Here is a 25,762-nt window from a genome sequence, read left to right on the forward strand (position 1 = left end):
CCAGAGCCACATCCCGAGCCATTTTTATATTTTATTTTGAGATAGGGTCTCACTGAGTTGCTTAGGGCCTCACTAAGTTGCTGAGGCTGGCTTTGAACTCAAGATCCTCCTGCCTCAGCCTCCCGAGCCTCTGAGATTACAGGCGTGGGACACTGTGCCTACTTCAGTGCCCATTTTTGCATGCCTTTTTCCTTTTGTGGTCAGCACAAAGAGCTGGGCAAAGAGAGCCAGGAACAGACCTGGGCATGGGGGCATTGGAGGGACAGTGGCTGAGAGGGGCCTGCCTGGTCTGGCCTTTCAGATTTTCATAACTGCAGGACTTGTGTTTTCCCCATAGATGGGGCAGAAGAGGCCTTGGGAAATGTCCTCAGGACAGTGTGTCTTCCTCAGAGATAAGAGGTGGGCAGTGGAGGCCGTGAACTTGGTTGCAGGATCTGGGGGAGAGTTGTGGGGCTCCCAGGTGTCAGGCAGTGTGGAGGGCAGGGGCTGGACGGTACCCAAGGCTTCTGGGTGAGAAGAGAGGACAGCAGGCGAGGCGGTCACCCTGAGGAGGTAGAGCTGAGGCTACCTGAGTCCCTGAGCTGGACATGGGTGCTCCCCAGGGAGACAGACAGGGCGTGGAGGCAGCTCCCGGAGTCGCAGGCGCCATGCTCCAGCACGATCAGCAGCTGCCCTTTCACATAGTCCTGGGAGGACAGGAGCACAGGGATGGGCAGACCCTCAGTTCCCCCAGGGAGGCCTCTGCGGACCTTTAGCTCCTCCAAGGCTGCTCCTACCCATGTGGGAGCCCTCCAGGCAGACAGACACTGCGAGGGACAGGGCTTGACCCCTGCCAAGGTTAGCACCCACGAAGGCCTGTGTGACTGTGTGCAGGGGGTTGCTTGAGAATGGGTGTGCGTAGGTGTGTGGGAGTGCACATTTGTGTGTGCACGTGGGTGCATATCTGCATGGGGAGGGATGGTTCCCGTCTTCCCTCCCTGTGGGTAAGCATGTTACTCTCTAAGTGACGTACACTTGCTAAATCTATGTGTGCATGCCTGAGTATGGCATGTGCCTGCCTGTTTGTGTCTGTGTGCGTGCAAGTGTGTGTGCCTGTGTGCACACCCACTTGTCTTGTGTGCCTTGGGGAGATGGCTGCTTGGACCATGCATCAACTAGTCTCTACACTCCCTTGACTTCCTCACCCCATCACTGCTCGTGAAAGGAGAGAGCAAATAAAAGAACGCAAATGGTCCACTACTTGGATGGGGACCCTGGACGCGTGGAAAAGAACAAGGTTCAGCGCTGAACCTGGGAAATGACCCATCTTTATTGGGGGGAGGACTGGGTTGGGCGAAGGATCCCTGTTTCCCCTGGGATTGTGACTATGACAAGCCTGTCCTGTCCCATCTGTGAAAGAGAACTGTGAGGATGGATTTCTTTGGTGGCCCTGAGGTGGCCATGACAGCAGGACCTTCACTGGAGCCAAAGGAAGAGGTGGAAACCCATGGGAGGCTCCAGGGTCTGGGGAGCCAGTCTGCCTCCAGCATTGTTCTTTCTTGGCTCTTCCTGCAGGGCTGTAGGTTTTGCTGTGTGTGTGTGTGTGTGTGTGTGTGTGTGTGTGTGCGCGCGCGCGCGCGCATGCGCTTTCCCTACAGCCACCACCTCCCAGGACACATTGGGGAGGGACCCTTCTTTGGCAAGGTCCCTTTCCCAGAGTTGGTCCTCTACCCACCTGCACCAGGCTGTAGCGGCAGCCTGGGCTGCCCCGGAAGGAGAAGCTCCGCCCATCAAAGGTGAGGTAATGCCCATCGCCACCTACTGCACACTCAGCAGGACACAAGGCCTGGGCACAGTGCCAGTGGCCATCCTTGCACACACTGTGGGCACATGGGGTGGGATAGGGCAGTATGACATCCGTCCCACCCTGGGGTGGGGAAGCCAAGTTGGAGACAGTCCCCCCATACCTTGCTCCCTTCCCTTCCTGGCATCCTCGCCACCCCTGGAAAGGGTAGAGGTCAGCTGGCCAGGGCTTTAAGATAGGCCATCAGTCATGCCAGGAGCGATCACAGGTCACCGCGACCATGGCAGGAGAGAGCAGAGCCAGAATAGGCTGGCTATTTGGGGGAGGCAGTTTTCAGAGAAAGCATAAAGGGAGGGATAAGAGGCAACCATGCAGCTGCCACCCCCAGAAAGGTCTGAGGACCCACCATGGGTTACACAGCTGGTGCACAGTGTCACCGGGAGCATAGCGCTGGCGCCGGTGGTAGCAGGGGCAGCTGGCGGCAGGCACGCAGAGGGCGCCGTCCCAGAAGAGGCCAGGTGGGCACTCGCAGCCACTCACACACTCTTCCCTACAGGCCCCTTCCTCTTCCTGGCCCACCGCCGAGCAGCTGGGGGGGCAGGATGAGACGCAGTCGGAGTAGAGCTGACCCCCAGGGCACAGACGCTCTGTGGGCATAGGAGTTGCCTGTGAGGGGCTGCGGTGTCCCACCAGACCCCTCTGGCTCTGAAGAGCCAGGAAGCCATGGGAGCGCGCTGGGAGGGTGCCCAGGGATGGCAGTGCCCTCAGGAAATGGGGGCCCTTGAGGACCCTCAGTCAATTCCATGGGGCAAGCAGGTCAAGTAGTACCACAGAAGCCAGGCTTCCTCCAGAGCACGTGAATGCGCCGCCTGGCACAGGCCTGGGCGTAGTTGGCAAAGGTGGCACACACAGCCTCCTGCCGCCCCTCTCGGCCACTGTCCACAGCAGCCCCTGCACAGTAGGCAAAGAGGCAGGCCTCGTGGTACTCATCGGGGGGAACCTGCCGAGCAAGGACAGCCTGTCAGCTGGCAAACGCCTTCACCTTACCAGCACCTGACCCTTTGCTTCCATCTGTGAACTCTGGAAGGGACCTCAGGGAACACAGGAGCTATCTGGATAAAACCAGAGATGAAACCCAGGACAGGAAGGGGATGTCTTGACCAATGGCCCAACAGGTCACCAGACTGGGACCTCTGCAGCACCCTCCCCACCCTGCCTCTCCGGAGGGTTCCCTTATGAAGCTGGTCAACCCCTCCCCACCCATACCTGGGCATGGCACTGCCAGAATGGGTCCTCCAGCAGCTGGTGGCACATGTCCTGGGCTTCAGCTCGCAGCTGGCCAGGGTCCATACCCATCTCTGTGCCCTTCAGGGCTCCCTCACAGCCCTGAGCCACTTCCACAGCATCCAGACACCCAGGCTGGGGACAAATGGAGCCAGGCCAGGTAGCAGTGATGAGGGACATTAACTAGGAAAGTGACCACTGCCCTCATAGTTACTTCAAGGTCACATCATTGTTTCCACCATGATGTGGGCTGTGGGGAGCAGCAGTGACAAGCCTGGGAGGGGAGGCAGAGGACCCAGGGTCATAGTCAACCACAAGCAGGAGATGAGATGATGAACTAATGACCAAAGGTGGTGAGTGACCAGGTCAGCGAGGGTGTCCCTTGATGGTCGTTCATAGCAGGCAGGCAGACTGTAGGCAGCACCCGACACTGAGCTTCCTGTGGGATCCGAGGCCTGCCTGTTCTCCCCCTGAGGGTCTCCCCGTGGGGGTCTGTCTGTCCCCTTCAGCCAGCAGTGAGCAGGCAGGAGGAGCCCAGGATGGCAGTCTTACCTCAGAACTAGGGAGCCTCCAGGAATTCCCAAAGGTGGCAGCAAGTACAGCCAGGCCCCCACCTGGCTCCGAAAAGTCATCTGAGGAGGGCGAAGCAGCAGTGCTGGACGCTGGATTTGGGGTCCTGTCCCTCCTTCCTCCCTGCACCAGCTACCAAGCCACAACCTACTTACCCTCGGGCCGGCCGTTGTAGAGCCCACAGAGGCCCTGCGTCTGCCCCAAGAGCTCAGGGTCCACGGAGATGGAGACCGAACTAAACCTGTCTAGCCGCACAACGACCCCCAGGCCCCCGGAGAGCACCAGCCAGTCCCCCTGCCACTGCAGGCTCAGCCCTGGGAAGGAGAAGGGGGCCATTCAGCCTCCTGTGGCCAGAGTCCCCGCTTACCACCCCAGCAGGACTAAACTGCCCAGGGAAGCAGAGGGGAGGAAAGGAATTCTGACCATTTAGAGAGCTCTGCACTTTTCCCATTGTGGACACTCTTAAGACTAAACTACAGCTACACACTAAACCACACACACACATCATACACTACACACAGACCTCATACCCCCCGTGTACACAACACACGCGTATCACAATACATAAACACAAAACCCCACATACACTCACCATATACACATACAGCACACAAATGCATACTATATACACATAATACACCACCATGCACACACTTCACACATCACACGGTACACCAATATACACACACATTCCCGTGTACATGCACCCACATACACATATACTGATGCACATCCACACTTCACGCCCCTCATGCTGTCCCATTCAGAATGACACTCTTAAGAGGCAGGTGGGGAAACTGAGGCTCAGGGAGGTTAAACTGAGGGAGCTGGCCAGGGTCATGCTCAGAGCGGGTACCGGGTGGGAGGCCCTAGCCCCCATCCTCCGGGCTCTTTGTTTCCAAATTCTCTAGATGGCAGTGTGGGACAGGCAGCAGCTCCATCCTCACCGACCCTCTGTAGCAGATCCACAGGGTCCTTACCATGCAGCAACCAAGACTCCCCCTCAGGTACAAGCTGCCCCTTCACAGAAACATTTCTACCTTGGATCTGCACCTCCTCTGAGCCCATCATCACCCGGACCTGGGGAGATGCACAGGGAAACAGGGTCAGCAACTTCCCCAGGCCCCATGTCCAGCCCTCTCCCTGGGGCCACCCCCATTACCCTCCCTCACCAGCCGACAGAGCCCAGGTTGTGGGCAGTGGCCCCCAGGCCTGAGGTGGACGGCCCAGGTGGAATCAGCAACTCCTGCCAGCAGGTAGGTGCAGTGGCCCAGGAAGTGATAGTGGCGCCCGTCAAAAGTGCGGTAGTGAAAGCCTGACCAGGTGGCACAGGTGGCTGAGGGACGCTGGCGCTGGCTCCAGAGCTGACCCACAGCCCCTGGCAGGGGCTGCAAGAGGACTGCAGCGGAAGCATTGCCTGGACACGACACATCACACGTGAGGCTCCAAGTGCAGGGGGCAGAGGGCTAGCTACAGGTAAGGACGCGGCCCCACGGAGCAGGAAGCATGAGGGGAGGGCATGACTACTCTGGTGGGTAGGGAGTGACAGGGTCCCAGAGCTCAAGGCCTGGCATGGGGATGATGGTCAGGATGTGCCTGTCTGTAGGCTGGGGTCTGCAGACCCACCTGGAAGGTGTTGGCTGGAACAGCTGAGGCAGAGCTGAGAGCCATTGTCCCACCAGCTGTGTCCCCAAGGACTGGCACAGCACTCCTCCAGGTTTCCCATTGGAGCATTAGCTGAGCCTCCCAGAGGCTGGCACTGCCACGTAGCAAAGCAGTGGCCGCCAGGGCTGGCTTCGGTGAGGGCTGTAGTGGGTGGAGGAGAGAATGGGGCACACCTGGATGGTCAGCAGAAGGCTTGGAGCTCTGGTCAATTCCTCTCCCCAGGGAGCCTGCCTCCACCCGCCCCCCCCTCCCGAAGATGTGAGCTAACCTCCCCTGCCCAGGACCTCAGAAGGTGCAGCTCACCGCACTGGCTTAGGAGCTTACCGTCAGCACACTGGGCGCCCCCCCAGCCTGGGCAGCAAGCCCTCGCTGTCCGGTTCCATGTGGCAGGACGAGTTTCTGGGGGTCTGCACCCACCAAGCAGGGGGAAGCAGGGAGAGATGTTATTGTTCAGCCCAGCCCCATCATGGGGAAAGGCCTGGGACATCGGGACCAGTTAACGACTCTCTGAGAGGTCTTATCACATAATTTTTCTCCTCCTGGCCTTAATTTCTTCATATGCAAAGTCAGAATATTGTGGGGAGAAGACTGGGGGCAGACGGAGGGAGCAGGCATTGCAACTCTCCATCCTCCACACACCGAGGTGCCTCTCTTCCACATGCCCCAATCTTGCACTTTCTGCCACCCTTCCCTAAGCCCACCCAGGACCCACTTCCCAAATGCCTGCTTGCGCCAGGTCCTCCCTGTCCTCTCCCACTCTCAGGATTTCCGCCAGTCACTCCTTTCCTGCCTGGCAGACAGCCCAGGCTCTGACCCTCACTCACTTGTATATGGGACAGAGCCCAGGTGCTGGAGGCCCCGAGAGCCCCTGGTGGCCGCTTCTGGGCAGGTCCAGCCGCCAGCCTAGGCGGGTATAATGGTAGAGGCTGGCACAGGGCACCAGATCCTCCCTACGGGGGGCCACTTCCTCTTCCACATGGATGGTCTCTGTCTGCTCACACCACCGCCTGTCCATAGATAGGGAACCACAGCTGCTGTCACTGTCCCCTTTGTCACCAGGAAGCCCTGTCCTGCGACCCCACTCCTGTAAAGAGTTAACTTCCAGGGGAGGTCCCTGAAGTAAGGAAGGGGCTAAGGTTTTAGAGAGGAGCACTGGGGAGGTGATTCTGGTGCCCAGAGTGTCCCTGGGCTTGGGGAGGCAGATCTTAGCCAGAGGGGTCCCAGTGGACTGCTTACCCATCAGCCAATGCCCATAGCATCCCAAAGAGGAGGGCAGGGAGGAGCATGGCGCCTCACCCGTCACTGCTAGGGTGTTGTGAGGCCTGGGCTTGGGCAATGCTGCTGCAGGGGAGTAGAGGCCCGTGCTGGACCCCTTACCCCACACTGCTGTCTACTGTGACCTGGAGGCCAGTCTGTTCAAAGCCACAGAGAGAGTGAGGCCCTAGGCCCTTTGTACTGGGGAGGCTTTATCCCAGGCTTGTGCCCCCAGGCACCAGCTGCCCAGAACCTGGTTGGATCTGCCCCCTTCCCTCCCACAGCAATCCTCTCAGTGCCAGCTCCTCCTGGAAACAGCCCCCTCCCTGCCAGTGTGCATGATGGGGATCAAGGCCAGTCACTCAAGCTTCTGCTATTCTCACATTTTCAGACGCTACCACAAATGAACATGGGCTCTGGGCAAGCTACCCTCCTTTTCTGGGCCTGTTTTCTTACCAGTGAAAACTTCAGGGACTTCCCAGGGATGCACAGATGGGACTCACAGACTCTGTGAATCCTTTGAAATTGTATGTGTGCACAATCTTCCGAGGACAGTTTCATAATGTGTATTAGATGCTCAAGGGGGGCCATGGCTGCACCGGAAGATCAAGAGTTACTGGGCTCAAGGACTTGATCATGGTGCTCCTCTTTTCCCATCTCCTCTGTCCCCTTTCCTGCCAGGCACTCAGGATTAGAGGGCCAGGGAAACTGGATGATACATGTGCTTTCCTCTGTTGGGTCTGACCTCTTACTGAGATGATTGTGTGTGGTTGATTTGGTCATTGGGTCTCTTCTGTGAGGGTCTCCTAGGGTCCCTGGGGTTCTAAATACTAGGGTGCCTGAGCTGAGGACTGAGGGGAGCCAGGAAGGAGAGTCTGGGTGGGAAGTGGGGGTGGGGCTGTGAGCCAGCTCCCTCTGCCAGGGGCAGGGCTGAGCCGGATGGAATAATCTCAGTGTCCGGTTGGGAGAGGGCAGCAACAGGCTCCTCAGGGGAATCCTGGTTACATCCTGGTTACCAGCAGAACTCTGAGACACCCAGTCTGGAATGTGGCCTGGACCTCAGACTGGTACACCAGCTCCTAAGCTTGATGTCCCACTGAGCATCCTGAATAGTCATCCCACCTGGGGTGAACAAGAGCCAGGGTCAGCTTCCTTCTGGACATGGGACCTGTTGAGTTCATCCCAGGGCTCACAGAAAGGTAGGGTTGGCAAGCGAGCCTCAGTAGTCCTGGAGAAGAGCCAGGGTCTGTGGGGATTACACTGTTCTTCCAGCCTTTCTCAATACTAACACATGATTATTCCCCCTTTTGTGACCAACACATGTGGACACCCTTGCTCCAGCCCAGCACAGGCAGAGGTTCACATCCTGCTCCAGGGTGACCTGCAGTCTAGTGAGCCTCCAGTATACGAAGAGCCTTTCTCAGTTAAATGGGAGGGACCACTTTCTCTTTCAGGTCCTGATGCCCCTGGACCTCATTCTCACTGTCCACAGACATTGTGAACACCCCTGCTGTGTTCAGTGCTACTGTGTCCTGCAAGGTCAGCCTTGGGTCACTGTGCCCTGATTCCATAGGTGCCTCCATCCTTGTGATTGGGTGCCATAGCAGGTGCGCTCCTTCAGTCCACAAGGACCATTCACCGGCCTCTCCTCGGGCTCACTCCAGTTCTGGATTCTAAGTGTCATGAATAGGGCATCGTTGGGACTGGGAAGAAACACAAGTCCCAGTCGCCCTTTCCCCTACAAGGGACAGTGGGGAGGAAGCCGGAACCCGGGGGAGCATGTAGAAAGATCGTAGGAAGGAGGTCGGGAATGACCAGCCCGCATTTTAGCTCGAGGAGGGCAGGACATGGGGAGTTTAGGGAGTGGAGCTGTACCCGCAAGGCCGAGGAGCCACAGCATGACCCCGGCGGGGTCCGCGGGGAGGCCCGGAGTCTCCGGATCCGTGGGCTGAGGACAGCCCTCTACACCTAACTCCAGTAGGTTCCCAGGCCGGCAGGGCCCACCGTGTCCAGAGAGCCCTCCCCTTTCCGACACCCTCCCGGCCCCGCCCACGCAGTCACCGCCCAGCCTCACCCCCTGCAGCTTCGGCGCCCGCCGCCCCCGTCCCGGGGGACCTGGCTCAAAGCCTCCTCCCCAATTTCTACTTGGAGCGGCCGGCCCTCTCTCCTTCGGCCTTTTTCCACGGCTCCCGCAGGGGGTCTCAGCTCGAGTTCTAGGGCGTCTGGGCTGGAGGGGATGGGTCTAGATGGATCCGGTGGAAGCCGGGTGGAGAGCGGGACCCGGCGGGAGTTTCCCAGACCCACCCCGCGACCCACAGTCGGTCAGACTGTCTCTCGCAGGACCGCGGCGCTGCCGCACACCCGACTGGTACTCGCGATTTAAAGACAGCAGCGCACACAGTCCCAGGCTCCCCTCTCCGAACACGCCCCCTCCTCTTCCCGGCAACTCCGCACCCCCTCCCGCGCTCCACCTTTCCCCGGCTCCTCCCTCCAGGCGGCGAGCACCCTCCCTCGCAGCCCGAGTGCCCTACCTCCCCTGGCTCCTCTCCCTCCTCCCCTCCCTCCTCCCTTCCCTCCCCCACCCCCCCGTCCGGAGCTCCCACTTTCCATCTTCTCCTCCGGGCGTCGGGCGTCTGGACCCTCACCTGCACACCTAACCCGCGGTGCACCCTCCCTCGACCCCACTCCCTAAGACCCCCGTCCCCAACCTCCCTAGTCTGGTGCCTCGGGGCTCCGCTCCCGCTTCCTCGGTCCCTTCCCCCTTGAGGGCGCCGCTGCCCCGCTCCCTCTCCCTCGGCGTTTTTCCTTCCCCTCCCCGCGAAGTTTCGGGGCTGTCAGTCTGTCAGTCTTTCGGGCAGTCGGCACCCGGGCTGCAGGCAGCGGGCGCCATTGTGAGCAGAGCCGGCTAGGACTGGAGGCCCGGGCGCCTGGGTCCCCGCAGCTGGCTGCAGCGCGGAGACCCGCCGGCCCGCCAGGTAAGGGCCGGGGAGGCTCCGGCAGCGGGCGGCTCCGCCCGCCTCCCCTTCAGCGCACACTCGCAGGCTCTGCCCGCTGCGTGCAGGTGACAGCCCCCGGGGAAGGGGCGCCGAGAGCGGGTCGGGGTGGGGGAGGGGCGCGGGTCGGAGGAGAGAAGGATGGGACCGCGCAGGGAGGGCGAGGCTCGCGGGGCGGCGGCGAGGGTCGTGGAGTGCGGGAGCGGGGCCGGGAACTGGAGAGAAGGGCGGGGGCCGGGTGGGAATCCGGTGCGAAGGGGCGGGAGGGTCCCGAGGGGAGGGATAGCGAGTCTGCGGAGGGGAGAGGGAGTGTGGGAGTGGGCCGAGGGGGCGCGGAGGAAAACCAGGGCGCCGGACCCGGCTCTCTGGGAGGGGCGGAGGGAAGGGCGCTGACAGGTGAGCCCCGGAGCGGGGCAGCGGCCGGGACTGGAGTGACTCTGGAGGACAAACGGAGGAGGGGAGGTGGAGTGGGGTCTGGTCGGGAGGAAAACTTGGGGGGGTGAGAAGTCAGTGGGGAGCAGAAATAGGGACAGGACCATTGAGAGGGAGGTGCTGGGGAGAAAGGGGTTCGGAGGGGAGGCGGGGTGCGGAGGGGCAGGGCCGGTGAGCAGGTCGGGAGTGAGCTGGGTCAGTCCGGCAGCCCCAGGCTTGGGGAGCCCGGGGACGAGCGAGCGGGGGAGCGGGCTGGAAGGGGGAGGGGAAGAGCGGTTCTGGGGACCGGGAGGGGAGGGAAGCGAAGCTGGAGCCTGCTGGGGAGGCAGAGGGGGAAGGGAGGCGGGGGCCGCGGAGGGGAAGGAGAGCTGCAGGAGGGAGGGAGGGAGAGAGGGAGGGCGGGCGGCGTGGGGAGAGGGGAGGAGGGTGGGGAGGGTGGAGGGAGGGAACGAGGTGAAGAGAGGAAAGGAGAAGGAAGAGAAACCAGAGTGGGGGAGGAGAGGGGAAGGGAGGGGCCAGCAGGGTGGGGGAGACCAGCTGAGAGCTGGAGGGCGGGTGTTGGGGAGGAAGGAAAAGAGGAGGGGGAAGGAAGGGAGAGAGTGCAGCCGAGGAGGGGGATGGAGCGGGGGGAGTCGGGCGGGCCGAGGAGGGCGGCCCGGAGCCGGGCAGGGGGAGGGGCACGGAGCTGCCGAGGCTGCCCCGAGCGGAGGGTCAGGGAGGCGGTGGCTGCGTAGGGCCGACCCCGAGAGGGCCGTGAGGGGTTGGCCCCGCCGGTGCGGGCAGGGGCGGAGCCGGGGGGCGGGGCAGGGGCGGAGCTCCGGGAGGCTACCCGATTTGGTGGGGAGAGAGGGCGGAAGGCAGAGGGAGCCGGGAGAGGGGAGGGACAGGGAAGGCTGCGCGAGGGAGGGGGAGGAACCCGCAGGGGAGGGGGGCGCCAGGAAGGGTGTCCTGGCCTGGGGGGTGTCCCAGCCCAGGGACGCCCCATGTGAAGGGGGATGGGTTTGAAGTAGGGGCTTTTGGAGAAGCCAAGACCATTTCCTACCTTCAACAAGGACCCTTCTCTGAGGGGGAGCCCCCACTAGTCCTAAAGTGACACCCCTCCCCCGCTGGCTAGCTCCTGTTTCACCAGCTCCTGCAGTGACAGCTGGAGGACCCAGGAAATGAAGTTTCCCACTCCCCACCCTGGTTTCCCACCCTCCACCCTCTCTCTAGAGAATCAATGGTTCCTGCCAGTCCCCAGGCAAGGGCATTGGGGTGTGCTTGGGGTGGGCCTGCCAATGAGCAGGGGCTGGCTGGAGAGATCTGCCAGGCAAGGGTGGGTAGGTGGGTGAACTGATTTCCAGTGCCAACCGGAGCTTGAGAAATGGCTTCAAGCCTTTCTTCTTGGGCCCCCATCTTCAAAAGTCTCTGCTCTTAACATCATACTCACCTGTACTTGGGGACATCACCTTTGGAGCTCCTGAGAAGAGCTTACAGGGAGAGGTTGGACAGAGCCAAGGCCCAGGTGGAAACTGGCAGGAGGAACCTGACAAGGCCCTCTTTTCTCCTTAGGGTCTGTGGCCTGATCCCCAGGAGGGGCTACTCCCTGTTGCCATGAGAGAGACTTTGGAGGCTCTCAGCTCTCTGGGTGAGAGAACTGAGGGCACTTGGGGGTGGGGAGAGGTTAGGGGGCATCTAGGAGGCACAGAGCAGAGTTCCTCCAGAGGCCACACCCCTGAGCCAGAGGCCCTGGGGGGCCATAGGGCAGTATCCTTTCAGGTAGCAGGGCAGGTGTGTTTGAATGTCGAGCAGGGAGGCTGTGCTGAGCTGGATGCGTATGTGGGACTTGCAGCACTGAAACTGAAGTTTATTCTCTGAATCTATTCTGTTTCTTCCTCCCATCTTTGATTCATCTCAAAGGTGCAGAGGCTGATATCTGGCCAGGCTTCTGGTGAGCCTGGGCTATTGTCCCTTCTCAGTGTTGTTGGAAAGCCCTATTCTTGAGTAGGCTGGGAAGGGGAGGGCCCCACTTCTGATCACCAGTTCTGTACTGGATGGTTTACTTGGACCCATTCTTCTGCCTGGAATAGGATTCTCTGTGGGACAGCCAGAGATGACCCCACAAAGTGAACCTAAGGACAGGTCTCATAATACCCAGGGGCAGATGTCCTCCTCCAGTGAAGAGAGAGCACTGGGTACATGCTCAGGTAGGTAAGTGGGAACCATGTAGGATGTCTCAAGAAGGAGTTTTCCTTCCTTCCACGACATATTTATTAAGCACCTACTATCTGCTGGCCGCTATTCTAGGCATTTTGGAATACCATCAGGACCAGTGATCCCTACTTTCAAGGAGCTTAATCCTAGAGTGTGCAGAATTAACCAACAATAACTGTCAAAGCAAGAGAAATTATAAACTACCTTAGAAGATAAATGCTGTGTAGGAGAGATAAAGCACAGTGACGAGCACCTTCAGTGAAGGGCTACAGTTGGGGGTGAGGCCCTTCACTGAAGGGTAAAGAATAGGTCTCATTGGGAAGGAAAGATTGGAGCAAGACTTTGAAGAGGTGAGGGAGGCGACTGAGGGGATAGCCACCCCTGGTGGTAGCAGCTAGGATGGAGTGCTAAGGTAGGAACATTCCTGTCTTGGACATCCTGATCCTAATCAATGATTTGCCTTGGACCTGGAGTCCCTCTGTGGTCTGGGAGGTGCAGTTCTGCTGCTAAGAGCCTCAGGTAAGCCTCAGGTCAGGGACCCTTCCTTGCTTTCACTACCTCACATACACGTAGTCCAGAAATGTCTCACTTATGGCTCCTGTAACCTGCCCACCCTCAGCGGCTGCCCTGCTTGAAGGAGCCTGAGTTTTTCCTGGGGCAGCTGGGAATTCAACCCTGCAGGTATGATGGGGGACAGGGTCCTGTGGGTGGGCCTAGGCTGGGGTTTCAGATGCCCAGCTTCCTAGCCACAGTGGGGACCGTCACCCATCTGTGATGCTTCTGGAGTCCTTGAGGTTTCCTCTTCTCTCCCAGGGCACGAAGTCCCTGGCCCAGAGGAATGTGCTCAGACTGAACAAGCTGAGGCTCCCAACAGGGGAGGACGAGCGTGTACCCCACAGAAGGCTGAGCCTGTGGGCTCCTGTTCTGGTGAGTCTTCCTGTTGCTCCATCCACCAAGGACTCAGGCAAGGGCTTAGCAAGCCAGTCACAGGAGACAGTCACTTCAGCCCTTTAGACCCTGGACCCTTTCGGCTGTACAACTCCAGCACACAAAAGGAATTTCTCTCTGTAGACAGTGGAACTGATGAGGCTGGTCACCAAAAAGAAACATACCTTGTCTCAAACCCTGCTCGAAGTCCTAATTTCCCCTCTTCCTGTCCCAGTCGAATCCTATGCTGTTGATCACTTGAATTACATTTGCCATGAAGATAAAGGGTGTCAATCAACTTTTCCAGTCTCTCATCTGCATTCTCCACTGATCTTGTTGGTACCAAGTGCTCCAGGTCTGTTATCATAAACTCATCTCTCCCATACCCAGTCTACCCATCATTTCCTCCTTCTACCACTACCTCATCACCTCTTGCCTGGGTGATTGTTTTAGTAAACTTTTTTGCTGTTGTGACTAAAAGATCTGACCAGAACAATCCTAGAGAAGGAAAAGTTTATTTGGGGGCTCATGGTTTCAGAGGTCTCAATCCATAGATAGCAGGCTCCATTCCTCGGGGCTCAAGGTGAGGCAGAACATCATGGTGAGAGTGTAGCAGAGGGAAGTAACTCATATGATGATCAGAAAGCAGAAAGAGACTCCACTCTCCAGATACATCCCCAATGAACCACTTCCTCCAGCTACACCCCATCTGCCTCCAGTTACCACTCAGTTAATCCCATCAGGGATCAATGCAGTGATTATGTTAAGGATATAACCCAATCATTTCTCCAGATCTTCTTGCATTGTCTCACATATGAGCTTTTGGGGGACACCACACCTAGGTGACATTTGTCCAACAAGGATTTTTCTAGTGACTGCTGTGCACTGACTGTGCTGGGTGTAGTAGGAAGAGATGGGCCCTAGAGTTACAGACCTAGTATCCATTCTTGCTCCATACTTGCCCACTGAGCACTCTTGGATGGGCTGTCTCCTCTCCAGGACCTTGTGATCTGTTCATCAGTAACAGAGATAACAATAACTTCTTGGTTGCTGTGAGGCTTGTGATGGTGTATGGCTAGTGCTTCATCTATAGTTGACCCTCCGTAAGTGGTGGCAATGCTCATTTTCATTAGACACATTAGTTATTAGACTTAAAATTAGAACACAACATATCTTCCCTCCAGAAATTAAAACGTAATTCAGATGACATCAGTGTGAACCAAGATGAATATCAATATAAGAGTCACAAATAAGTGTTAAGTGCTATAAAAGTTTAGGGTGAGAGATCCTTATTTTGACTGGATATATTGAAAATGTGTCTTTGTGATGCATCTTGAGAGAGGCATCTTGAGTTTCAGCTCTGAAACTTCAGCTCTGGTTGGGGTGCGGGAAAGACAGTCTAGGTTGAGAAAGGACTTTGAAGCAGAGATGGTGATGTGTGACTGGGGTTGAAGGTCAGCAGTATGGTGGAAGTGAAACATTCATATAGGAAAGAAGAAAGTTGGAGTAGATTTGGGCAAGCCTCAGATGGACCTAGAAACTGCTGTATCCTGGAAAAAATAAGTAGCTGTTGATGGTTCTTTAATAGAGGAGTGACACAATGAAAAGGAGAGGCATATCACAGTATGATAAATAGACAGTTGTTTGGAACCAGTAGATTAATGGAAGAAACTGGGAGTAGATGTACTTGTAGCAATCCATGTACAATGTAACCCAGGCTCAGGGTATGAAGGACTTAAAGGGCCAGAGAGGAACCCAGGTCATTTGGTCCAGTGGTTCTCCAGCAGGACTTACTCTGGGAGCTTAAAAGAGAGATAACAGATCATGGGCCCTGCCCCTGCAGACACACTTATGAATGTTCCCTAGGAACTCAATCCTGCCTTTTGGTTGAGACTCTCCCCAGGGCCCTCCCTGCTTCTCCAGAGGCTGACAACATTCCCCCTTCTCCAGGTCCTATAAACCTCAGCCTCCTTCACTTCAACTCAGATTCCCTGCCTTGGGGCTAAAGGGAGCAGTAGTGGGAGCATGTGAGACAAGGGACTTTTAGGGTGCCCTGGTGTTCTGTGGCCTGAGGGGAAGGTGGAGAGCAGGAGAAGCAGTAAAGGGGAAGTGTCAAGGCCCAGAGGACTCCTTTTAATATTAGTCAACCAAGGGTAGGTGTGGGAAGGTCAGGTGTTTGGTGACAAACCTGCAGAGCTGCAGCCAGTTTTCCTGCTACTCAACTGGAGATGAGACTTGGGTTCCAGAAAGGGGCTTGCTGAACAGGAAGTCACCCAGAGCCTGGGAGAAAAGCCACAGGAGGGGACAGGTGTTCTTCAGTGTGGCAGGCTGCAGAGAGCAGGAAGAGAGTGAGAAGAGTTTTGGATTTGGTCATCCCAGGAACTTTCTGGGTAGAGTGAGGAGAACAGAACCTGATTGCCGGGCTCCCGGAAGGTAGTACTACTGGCGCTTGAGCTTACTGGACAATTCTTGTTTTGACCATTCAGGGGACGAGTGGATGATTCGGAAGGTGAAGGTGGAGGATGAGGATCAGGAGGCAGGAGAGGTCGAATGGCCCCAGCATCTGTCGTTACTTCCCAGCCCTTTCCCTGCGCCTGAACTGGGGCATCTGGCTGCTGCGTACAAACTGGAACCAGGGGCCACGGGAACATTAGGCGGGATCGCGCTGTCCGGGTGGGCCCCAATCCCGGAGAAGCCATATGGCTGCGGGGAGTGCGAGCGGCGCTTCCGGGACCAGCTGACGTTGCGGCTGCACCAAAGGCTGCACCGGGGTGAGGGCCCCTGCGCCTGCCCGGACTGCGGCCGCAGCTTCACGCAGCGCGCTCACATGCTGCTGCACCAGCGCAGCCACCGCGGAGAGCGGCCTTTTCCGTGTTCCGAGTGTGACAAGCGCTTCAGCAAGAAGGCCCACCTGACCCGCCACCTGCGCACGCACACGGGCGAGCGGCCCTACCCATGCGCGGAGTGCGGCAAGCGCTTCAGTCAAAAGATACACCTGGGTTCCCACCAGAAGACCCACACAGGCGAGCGGCCCTTCCCCTGCACCGAGTGCGAGAAGCGCTTTCGCAAGAAGACGCACTTGATCCGGCACCAGCGCATCCACACCGGCGAGAGGCCCTATCAGTGCACGCAGTGCGCACGCAGCTTCACGCACAAGCAGCACTTGGTGCGACACCAAAGGGTGCACGAAGCTGCTAGTCGAGCCCAGCCCTCTCCAGACACGCCCGCCTCGCCGCATTCCCCAGCCGCGTCCCCCACCCCGTCCCCTCCCGGGCCGAAACCATTCTCCTGCTCCGATTGCGGCCTGAGCTTCGGCTGGAAAAAGAACCTCGCCTCACATCAGCGCCTGCACCGCAGCGAAGGTCGCTCCTTTGGGTGCGACGATTGCGCACTGGGAGCCACCGTGGACCCTGCCGCCCCCGAACCCTTGGCCTGCGCGCCCCGTGGGCCAAGCTGCGGCCCTGAGTCCGGCACGGCGACGCCCCAGCGCACCCCCTCGGGCGAGCGGTCCTTTTTCTGTCCCGATTGCGGGCGCGGCTTCGCTCACGGACAACACCTGGCGCGACACCGGCGCGTGCACACCGGCGAAAGGCCCTTCGCCTGCGCGCAGTGTGGCCGCCGCTTCGGCTCGCGGCCCAACCTGGTCGCCCATTCCAGGGCCCACAGCGGCGCCAGGCCTTTCGCCTGTGCTCAGTGTGGTCGCCGCTTCAGCCGCAAGTCGCACCTGGGCCGTCACCAGGCGGTGCACACGGGCAGTCGCCCCCACGCCTGCGCCATCTGTGCCCGCAGCTTCAGCTCCAAAACCAACCTGGTCCGCCACCAAGCGATCCACACCGGCTCGCGCCCGTTCTCCTGCCCTCAGTGCGGCAAGAGCTTCAGCCGAAAGACCCACCTGGTGCGGCACCAGCGCATCCATGGCGAAACGGTGCACCAGGCCTCAGAGACCGACCTCGCGGCCTCAGCCTGGCCGGCTCCCACAGAGATGGCACCGCCTCCGCTCTTCTTCTGAGCCGCGTTCTCACTAGGATCCTTTCTTTGCTCGCAGATTCCAGAGACCTGTGTGCCAGAAGGCCTGGGCTGCAGCTGAAGGCCTGAACTCCTTTGGCCACTATCCTATCTTCAGCGTCTGGGGAGACATCCGCCAAGCATACCCAGCTCTGGCGTTATGACAAAGAAAGTGCAGAGAGAACCCTTGCCTCGCACCATGGGAAAGCAGTCATTTCCTGGGCCGGGAATGGCCAAGGGCCGACTGGGTGGGGAACCTCTACCCAGAGTAAAGATTCTGTGTACTTCAAGTAGCATTAAAGTTCGAATCTGAAGTTCTGGGGCTTTTACCCGAGCTGGGGGAGGCAAGCCGGAGTCTTCTGTCCACATTCCCACCTCCATCCACAGGAAAAGCCCCTTCCCTTTTTGTCAAAGGATGGTTGAATTTAGCCTGCTGCTGTTAGTTGGTTTTTTCCAGGTCAAAATGTTATATGCTACCCTGGTTCCTGCTTCTAGTTCAGATATTTGACAAGAATGAGATCTTCCTGCACATTCCATTGCCCTCCTGCCAGGAGCTGAAGACTAGGCCTGAAGGGAAGGCAGAGAGGGGCGGGCTGCACTTTGGCCATCCCCTAGACTTGGAGCTCTGTGCTCCTGCTTGTTTGCAGCTCTCAAGACCAAGGGGCTTCCGACAGCAGCTTCTCCTGTCACCTGCCTGGGCAGTGGGGAAGGAGGAAAGGTCAACGGTGAAGGAAGTTTGCTTTCACATCACATCACACGCTCCACCAAGTGCTCTCCTGGTGAGGGTTGCCTGCTCAAGAGCCTCCACAATGGCACTTGCCCAGCCCAGGCAGCAGTGTGAGCTGGGGCTGGCTGGCAGTGAGGGGAAGGGCAGGGGAACGGGGGCTAGCTGGACTTGGAGTGGCAGTCCTGGGTTTGACCCCTCCTCTGTGTCACCAGGGACTTGACTTTCTCATTAAAATGAGAATTGATATTGACAAGGGCTGAGACCCTTCCTGGTTCAACATCACTAGTGCCAAAAAATAACCCTAGCTCACTATGTGCCAAGCATGGCAGTAGGCACTGGGAACAATAAGCAGCCAGAGAGCAAGGACCCTGCCTCACAGAGCTCACAGTCAGTGTAAGTGCAGTCACGGGGTACACACCGAGGCTCTGGAGTGCAGAGGAAGGACATCCAAAGTCTCGAAGTCCAGGGAGGTCAGAAGGAGGAGGACACTGCTGAAGCAAGGTGTGAAGAGGCATAGGAGGCATGGGGTGGGCAAGGTACAGGGGGGAGAGGAGAGCGTGTGGGAAGTCCAAGGCCCAGCGTGGCCAGAGGGCATGAGATGCCAGAGAGGTGCCTGAGCTAGAAAGGCGTTCAGCACAGTGCAGGAGCTTAGACCATATCCTAGGGAGGGGGAACCACAGCAGGGTTCAGGCAGGGCGGGGACATGGCCATGTTTACATTCACGCATTTTAGAAAGATGCTGGCCTGAAGGGAGTGAGTCTGGAGGTCTGCACTTCAGTTGTCCACGTGCCAGGTTGTGGTGACCTTGGACCGTGGTTGCATCAGAGGGGATGGAGAAGTGATGGTTTCAGGAGACACTTAACAGGCAGATGGTATAAGACTCTTTGAGAAGGAATGGGGACATCGGTGGGGTTGGCCTGATTTCTGCTTAGGAACTGACTAGATGACATGACTTTCCCTCAAGAAGTGTTACCCAGGAGGAGAAGCAGTATGCTAGGGGACCAGTCTTGCACCTGCTGAGCTGATATGACCCATTAGAAGTAGACCCTACAGGTGCTGAGGACAGGAGAGGACTGGAATGGAGACAGGTGGGCCTGAGAACCATCCATGTGTTTTGAAAGCTGTGGGGTATGGGTGGCTCCTCAAAGAACTGCACGTGAAGTGAGAAAAGAGGAGGCCTGGATCAGAACCCATTGGAACATCAGGATTAAGGGATGACATTGAGAGAAGTCTGAAAAGATTGGGAATGTGGAGGGCATTGGAGAATGGAAAGGAAGACCCGAGAGGGGACAAAGAAGGAGCCAAGGAAAGAGCTTCAGGATAAAGGAAGCAGGACGGCTGTGGACCAGTCACAGGAGTCAGGACATCCAATTCCTGGGATTCTGCATCGAGGCGATCATTGGCAGAGGTGAGAGAAGCCTCAGTGGTTGAGGCAAACTCAGAATGCAGTGGCAGGTCAAAGTCAAGTCCAAGAGCAGGTGGAGGAAGATGGGACCTGGATGCAGGCTAGGTGCTAGATAGGAAGCCTCTTTCAGTGTAAGGCAGGGGGTCACAGATGCAGCTGATTTCCTAAGTTTTGTGGCCACGAATGAGTAGGTGACTCCTGGGTAATGCAGGTGTGACCATTAAAAGCACTCCCAGGGTATTTTAAGTATCTGGAAATTTCACATAAAAATCTGAACTTATAGCTCCTCTTGTAAAAAATTGGAGGATTTGGCAACTAGTAGAGAAAGCTGAGTAGAAGCGGGTCTCCCTGGACTGAGGGATGGGAGTCTTGCCACTCCTAACGCCTGGCCTGGCTTCTCTCTCTGAAGCTGCCTACCTGGCCTCTTAGGCAGTGACTTGTGCTTCAGCTGAAAAGTAATCTCACGAACTTTCCGATTCAAACACATGAAAACAACGTTCACGTTGGTTATACTAATGCCTTCGCTTCTCTACACATTCTGAAATTCTCGTGTTAAGAACAGCTTTTAGTTCCTGCATGTTTGGTGAGATCTACCACGTGCCAGATATTTCCAGGATTTTGCCCTCTCACAAAGATTCTCTACAAGGTATATCTTTGTCCTTTGAACTTGTTTACAAATAGTCCAGATGCTTAGTGTCAAGTCTGGTGGGACCCAAACAGAAGACATGTGCTCAAAAAATGTATCACATCTGCAGTGAAGGGCTGAGGTTCCTGAAGGCTTTTCATAGGAGTTTTGGACTCATTCAGTGATGGCCTCACTGGAATCAGCACGTACCCTGTGCCACCCCAGTTATGAGCCATCCCAGGTCAGACTATCTTGGCTCAGCATCAAACTATTTACTTGGGAATCACATATCAGTATGTCACAACGCTTTGAGAAACAAAGCACAAATTTGCTATTTCTATGTAGAAAAGAAATATTTTATTAATTAGCTGAAGTTTATTTACTTTTACCCAATTTTGTTTAAAAAATAAAGGTAGCTAATGAATATAGCGTGACCACTGTGCCCAGTATGTACTAGTCCAGCTATAGACCACAGACACCTGTCTATAAGGAACTTTCCTCCTGGTGAAGATGAGATATCTATGTCCATGAAGCCAAATATAAGAGCTGACTGCATTCCGAGAACTCTGAAGACCTAAGGGAGCAGGGAACCCTTGAGGAGGAGATGGGCAAACAGCATAAGTTGGGTTTGGATTGGTGCACAGTGAAGGAATGGAGAGAGCAAGCTCCACCTTCCCCTACACGTGGCTCTTCAATCCACCTCTTCTTTTTCTTCTTCTTCTCTCTTTTTTTATTAGTACCAGGGATTGAACCCAGAGGTGCTTAACCACTGAGCCACATCCATAGTCCTTTCTATCTTTTATTTAGAGACAAGGTCTTACTAAGTTGCTGAGGCTGGTTTTGAACTTGTGATCCTCCTGCCTCAGCTCCCTGAGGCCAGGTTGAACTCTTCATTTGTCTCCTAGTCAGCTGCTCCTCCTCCTTTCCTGGTCTCCTGGAACCCATGCTTTCTGATCTTTTCTTAAAAATGTTTTATTCTGGTAAAATATACATAGCATGAAATTAACCATTTTAACCACTTTTTGAGTGTATAACCAGGTAGTATTAAATACATTCAGTGATGTGTAACTATCACCCCCATGTATTTCTAGAACTTTCTCATCTCTAAAATGGAAATTTTTTTTCCCAGTCTTTTTATGTGACAGCTTACTTAGATAAGGATTAGGATCATTGAGGAGGCAGCTCAAGTACTGTAGCAACAGCCTTGGGGATGCTGCAGAACCTGCCTGGTGGTCCTGTTAGCTGATAGTGATCTCCACATTCCTGTCTCTCCCAACAGGTTAGAAAACTTTGTTCCATCACTTGAATGTGAGGGAGATTGCCAGATTCACTCACTACTAATGTAGATATCCCACAAGTTCCCCTACATTATAATAGCTACTAGAGTTAACAAGCATTGAGGGGAGCTGACTCCACTAGGCTTCAACCTAGTGATGCCTAAGTCTTTCTCCATGACTTAGTTTTTATTAGAGCCTCATTTCTTGGTATCCCACAGACACAAATGTATGTAGTCCATTTCCTATTGTTACAATACAATACCTGAGACTGGGCAATTTTAGAAAAATTACCCAGGAAAGAGGGTTTTTTTAGCTCCCAGAAGCCCTAGATCAGATGGCCACACTGGTGAAATCCTCATGCTGCTTCATAACATGGTGGGAGCCAGAAGGGCAAGTGGACATATGTGAAAAGCTCCAAATGCAAGAGGCAACCTTGTTGTGTAATGACTGTTCTCACAGTAACTGAATCCAGTCCTACAAGATGGAGGACTCATTACTGAGAGGAGCATTAACCCAATTTGTAGGAAAGAAGACCTCATCGCCCCCTAAAGGTACCGCCTCCAATACCACAGTGGCAATCACATTTGTCCCTGAGTTTGGGAGGAGACAAACCATATTCACATCATAGCACACACTTCCTCCCCATTTTGAAGGGATGAGCCGGGGATCAGCTAGCTCATTGCTGTCAGTTTCCAGAATTTCCATGGTCATAGACTCAGGTGCTCTTTACCTATGAGAGCTAGGGACTCACTAGTGTCTAGTGGACACTTCATCTCTTCTGCATCCTTTCTCTTGGTCCCTCTCTTCTCTCTCCACTGCCAACCTACCCTGGTGTTCTAACCTCCTTCTGACTTAGATATGCAAGAACTGGGGAATCTGAAATGCAGCTCAGCCCATAGCCATTCTTCTGGCTGTCTTCATGGGCAGAGGTGGGAAATGACAAAAGACAGTCTGGTCCTCCGATGTGAGAGGTTAGGAGTCCAGAGTTCTAGTTAATAGAGAGTTCTAGTTAATAGTGTCTCCTGCCTATTTTGAACTTTTAGCTCATCCCAAGGCTTATCAGGCTCCTTAGCACATGGACACCCATTAAGAGGCACCCAATGCATCCATAAGCTTAACTCTCCCAGTTGCTGTGCCTTTTCAATTTGAGGAGGAGGGGAAGTGGTCAGTGAACAAGCCAGCCTGGTGTGTTTTTAATAAACCACACGGCCCATGATTGCATTGTGTTGGAAAGATGCCCAGAATGCTGCTTCCCATCTACGTGACACCATGTCTGGGGAACTAATCGGTAATTGAGAGGGTGTTTGGCAGGGGTGGAGAGGGTGTTGGCAGGGGTATAGGTGGAGCAAAGTGAAGTGAGAAGACTTTAGCAATACTTCATCAGGCTCTAGTGAAATCTGCCTGTCACATGATTCACAGGATGCAAGAATCGTCCTGGATGACCCAACCTCCCACATTTCCTCTCTCTTTGTCTGCAGGGTTGGACATCAAGAGGAGACATCTGCAAGTCTCAAGTCAGAAAGATTCCAGGTGTGTCCAACTTGACTGACTCAGGCAGGCAGGAGACTCCGGCATTTTAATCTGCCACTCATAAAGATTGACTGAGCTTTCAGCTCTACCCAGCCTTATGCAGACGTTGCAGGGAACAGAACAAAAGCTCTTGCCCCCTGGAGTTGATTGTTCAGATGTAGGACAAACTTGTGGCTCACTTGGGCCCTACATGCTGGGTGCTCTGGGAGACCAAAGGAGTAAGAGCCATAGTCTCTGACTGGTAAACCCAAGCTACTGCTGGAAAAGGCTGGACTTCATGATCCACCTAGACTGCCATGTGTAGTGGGCTGGGCCCATGTACTGCTTCCTGTTCTTCAGGATTAAAGTGCAGAGAAAGAGTAGGGTGTGGGCTGGAGTGACCAGGGGTAGTTTCTGGAAGAAGGAGCGTCCTGGGGGAATCTTGAAGGGTATTAGGACTGGAAAAGACAAGGAGGCGGCACAGGAACCCTGGATCAATCCAAGACCACTGTGCAATGGGCTCAGGCCACAAGAGGTCAGCTGTTTGTAACTCTAGGTTGGGGAGGAGAAGCGGGTATCTTGCCTAGTGTCAGTGCAGAGAGAACCCACCTCTGCAGGACTGATAAATGTTGGAGGTAATGGGTGTGATAATTACTCAGACTTGATCTTCACACATTGTGTATATGTACCAAAACAACACACTGCACCCCATAAATGTGTACAGTTATTAGTGTCAGTTAAAAAAACCACAAAACTCTGTACCTATTAAATAATAGCTCCCTATTCTCCCCTTCCTGCTGCCTTTGGCAAGCAGCAGTCTACTTCCTGTCCCTATGAATTTGACCAGTCTACATGCCTCGTGTAAGTGGGATCACATAATACTTGTCTGACTTTTTTCACTTAGGGTAGTCTTCCAGTTCCATCCATGTTGTAGCATGTATCAGAATTTCCTTCTTTTATTTATTTAACTTTTTTTAGTGCTGGTGATTGAACCTAATTTCCTTTCTCTTTTGAGGCTGAGTAATATTCAATTGTGAATCTGTAATACTGTTTGTTTACTCATTTGTCTGTCAATGGACATGGGTTGTTCCACCTGAAGGCTGTCATGAATAATGCTGCCGTGAACAGGAGTTCCTGTTTTCAGCTCTTTTGAGCACACATCCAGAAATGGAACTACTAAATCATATGGCAATGCCATTTTTAAGTTTTTGAGGAGCTGCCATACTGTTTTCCACAGTGGCTATTCCACATTACCTTCCCACAAGCAGTGTTCAAGTGTTCCAGTTATGTAGTTCTCCATCTCATTGTCTATGGCTTCACTTTCTGTGGTTTCAGTTATCTGAAGTTTCAGCTACCTGTGATCAACCACAGACTAAAAATATTAAATGAAAAATTCCAGAAATAAAGAGTTAATAAATTTTAAACTGTGTAGTATTCTTTATATGTGACTAAATTCCCCACCATCCCTTCCCACCTGACCCATGATATGAATCACTCCTTTGTCCAGCGTATCCACCATGTATATACTACCCACTCGTTAGCCACTTGGTAGCCATCTCAATTATTGGATCAACCGTGGTGGTATCACGGTGTTTGTATTGAAGTGAGCCTTACTTAATAATGGCCTTGAAGTATAATACAAGTGATCCTGGCAATTCAGATATGCCCCAAAGAGGCTATAAAGTGTTTCCTTTTAATATTATCATAAGAAGGGTCAATATGATATGGTAAGATAATTTAAAGGAGAGACCACCTTCATGTAATTTTTATGACAATCTACTATTTTAATTCTATTTTATTGCTTGTTATTGTTGTTAATCTCTTACTGTGCCAAATTTACAAGTTGAACTTTACCATAGATATGTATATACAGAGAAAAACACAGCATACATAAGATTCAGCCCTTCCATGGCTTCAGACACCCACTGGCAGTCTTAGAACATAACTCTGAGGATAGGGGGACTACTATGTCCTTGCCAACACTTGCTCTCTTCTGGCTTTATAGTGGCCATCCTATGGATGTGAGGTGGCATCCTGTGGAGGTTTTGATTGGCATTTCCCTAGAGCCTGGACTTTGAAACACCAGATTCCTCTGTCGCCTTGTAGAGAGGAGCCTCACAGGGCACTCATAGACACATGGGTGCATCTAGCGGGTCAAAGTGTAAGAGAACAAAGGGTCATGGGACAAAGGATAAAAAGTAAGTAATGATGCCTTGGAGGGCCAGGCGGTGTCTCTGAGGAGATGAGTTAACTTGCCAGAAGGGCAGGCTCCTTGGGACTGGGCACCCCGCCAGCCAGGCAACCTGGTCGCCCTAACCTGCAGCATGTCTGTCTCCTGGGAGAGGAGAGAGGGTTCCTTCCCCGACACCAGGACCTGGGGTGGAAGAGACCTGAGAAAAGGCCTGGAGCAACTGCAGGGGGCTTGCGCTACTCCCTCTCCAGGAGCAGAGACACCTGAGGCGCAGGTGTCAAGGCTTGGCTGTCAGCCAGCTTCGGACATTGAGGAATTGCCAGGCAGGAGGAAGCTCGGCTTTTGTGGGAAACGTATGCTGTGACATCCTGAACAGAGGCACCGGGCAAAGTTGACTGGTGTCCTGGCATATGATGTGCAGGGGACACTAGGCAGGACAGACCTGCCGGGCTAAGAGGAGCCAGGAGGGCACAGAGAGAGGAAGGTGGCGAGTCTCAGATTGTGTTTGTGGAACGTGTGGGTGGAGACCTGGGGAGAGACCCCATCTGTTCTGGACAGGGGACATGACCCAACCCGGGCAGAACACCAAGCTTCAGTGTCTGAGGACTTCTGGAAGTCGTCCTGCCCCTCTGTCCTCTGCTTGTCTGCCCCGTGCATGAACAGGGCTACTGTGCCTTCAGGCACTGTGTGCACCTCCTGAGGCCCCTCACCAAAGCACCACAAGCTGGGTGCTCAAAGTGACAGATGTCTGTCCTCTCACAGGACAGGAGGCCAGGTCTGTAACCCAGGTGGGCGGGCCCTGGGGATCTGTTCCTCTCCTTTGCCTACCTCTCCTCCCCGTCAGGCACCTCACTGCCTGTCTGTTCTTCGCCCCACATCTGTGTGTGTCTCTTTTCCTCTTATCAGGACCCTGGTCACATCG

At 55.1% G+C, this 25,762-nt stretch overlaps 2 protein-coding genes across 8 annotated transcripts in view; one reads left to right on the top strand and one right to left on the bottom strand.

The window, feature by feature from the left end:
* The window catches only part of LOC124990567 (SCO-spondin-like), a 51,971-nt gene extending 45,383 nt beyond the window's left edge, over positions 1-6,588 (bottom strand). The window contains 13 exon segments of the mRNA XM_047560699.1: positions 569-686; positions 1,715-1,859; positions 2,190-2,430; positions 2,612-2,783; positions 3,050-3,202; positions 3,620-3,699; positions 3,793-3,951; positions 4,618-4,717; positions 4,810-5,054; positions 5,264-5,443; positions 5,627-5,709; positions 6,127-6,309; positions 6,539-6,588. Coding sequence (XP_047416655.1) covers positions 569-686; positions 1,715-1,859; positions 2,190-2,430; positions 2,612-2,783; positions 3,050-3,202; positions 3,620-3,699; positions 3,793-3,951; positions 4,618-4,717; positions 4,810-5,054; positions 5,264-5,443; positions 5,627-5,709; positions 6,127-6,309; positions 6,539-6,588 — 1,909 coding nt within the window.
* Positions 6,589-9,174: 2,586 nt separating this feature from the next.
* Positions 9,175-24,050, top strand: Znf467 (zinc finger protein 467). Of its 7 annotated transcripts, none has more exons than XR_007109816.1 (6): positions 9,175-9,617; positions 11,533-11,608; positions 12,051-12,167; positions 12,988-13,101; positions 15,588-19,241; positions 22,619-24,050. XR_007109816.1 is itself a non-coding variant. In XM_047561243.1 (5 exons), exons 2-5 carry the CDS (start codon positions 11,575-11,577, stop codon positions 17,108-17,110), a joined length of 1,788 nt encoding a protein of 595 aa, XP_047417199.1. In that variant the 5' UTR covers positions 9,175-9,531; positions 11,533-11,574; the 3' UTR covers positions 17,111-20,327. The 7 variants fall into 7 exon arrangements, 1 of the variants encoding a protein (XP_047417199.1); XR_007109815.1 differs by having other exon boundaries at positions 9,175-9,531; XR_007109818.1 differs by lacking the exon at positions 9,175-9,617 and adding an exon at positions 11,881-11,911 and having other exon boundaries at positions 11,562-11,608.
* The last annotated feature ends 1,712 nt before the right edge of the window (positions 24,051-25,762 follow it).

This window comes from Sciurus carolinensis, chromosome 8 (assembly GCF_902686445.1).
Source record: "Sciurus carolinensis chromosome 8, mSciCar1.2, whole genome shotgun sequence".
NCBI lineage: Eukaryota > Metazoa > Chordata > Mammalia > Rodentia > Sciuridae > Sciurus > Sciurus carolinensis.

Coding starts and splice junctions, on each gene's coding strand:
- Znf467 (XM_047561243.1), top strand. CDS start 11,575: ATGAGAGAGACTTTGGAGGCTCTCAGCTCTCTGG. Junction 11,609..12,050: donor GGAGGCTCTCAGCTCTCTGG/GTGAGAGAACTG, acceptor TGCCTGGAATAG/GATTCTCTGTGGGACAGCCA. Junction 13,102..15,587: donor GCCTGTGGGCTCCTGTTCTG/GTGAGTCTTCCT, acceptor TTGACCATTCAG/GGGACGAGTGGATGATTCGG.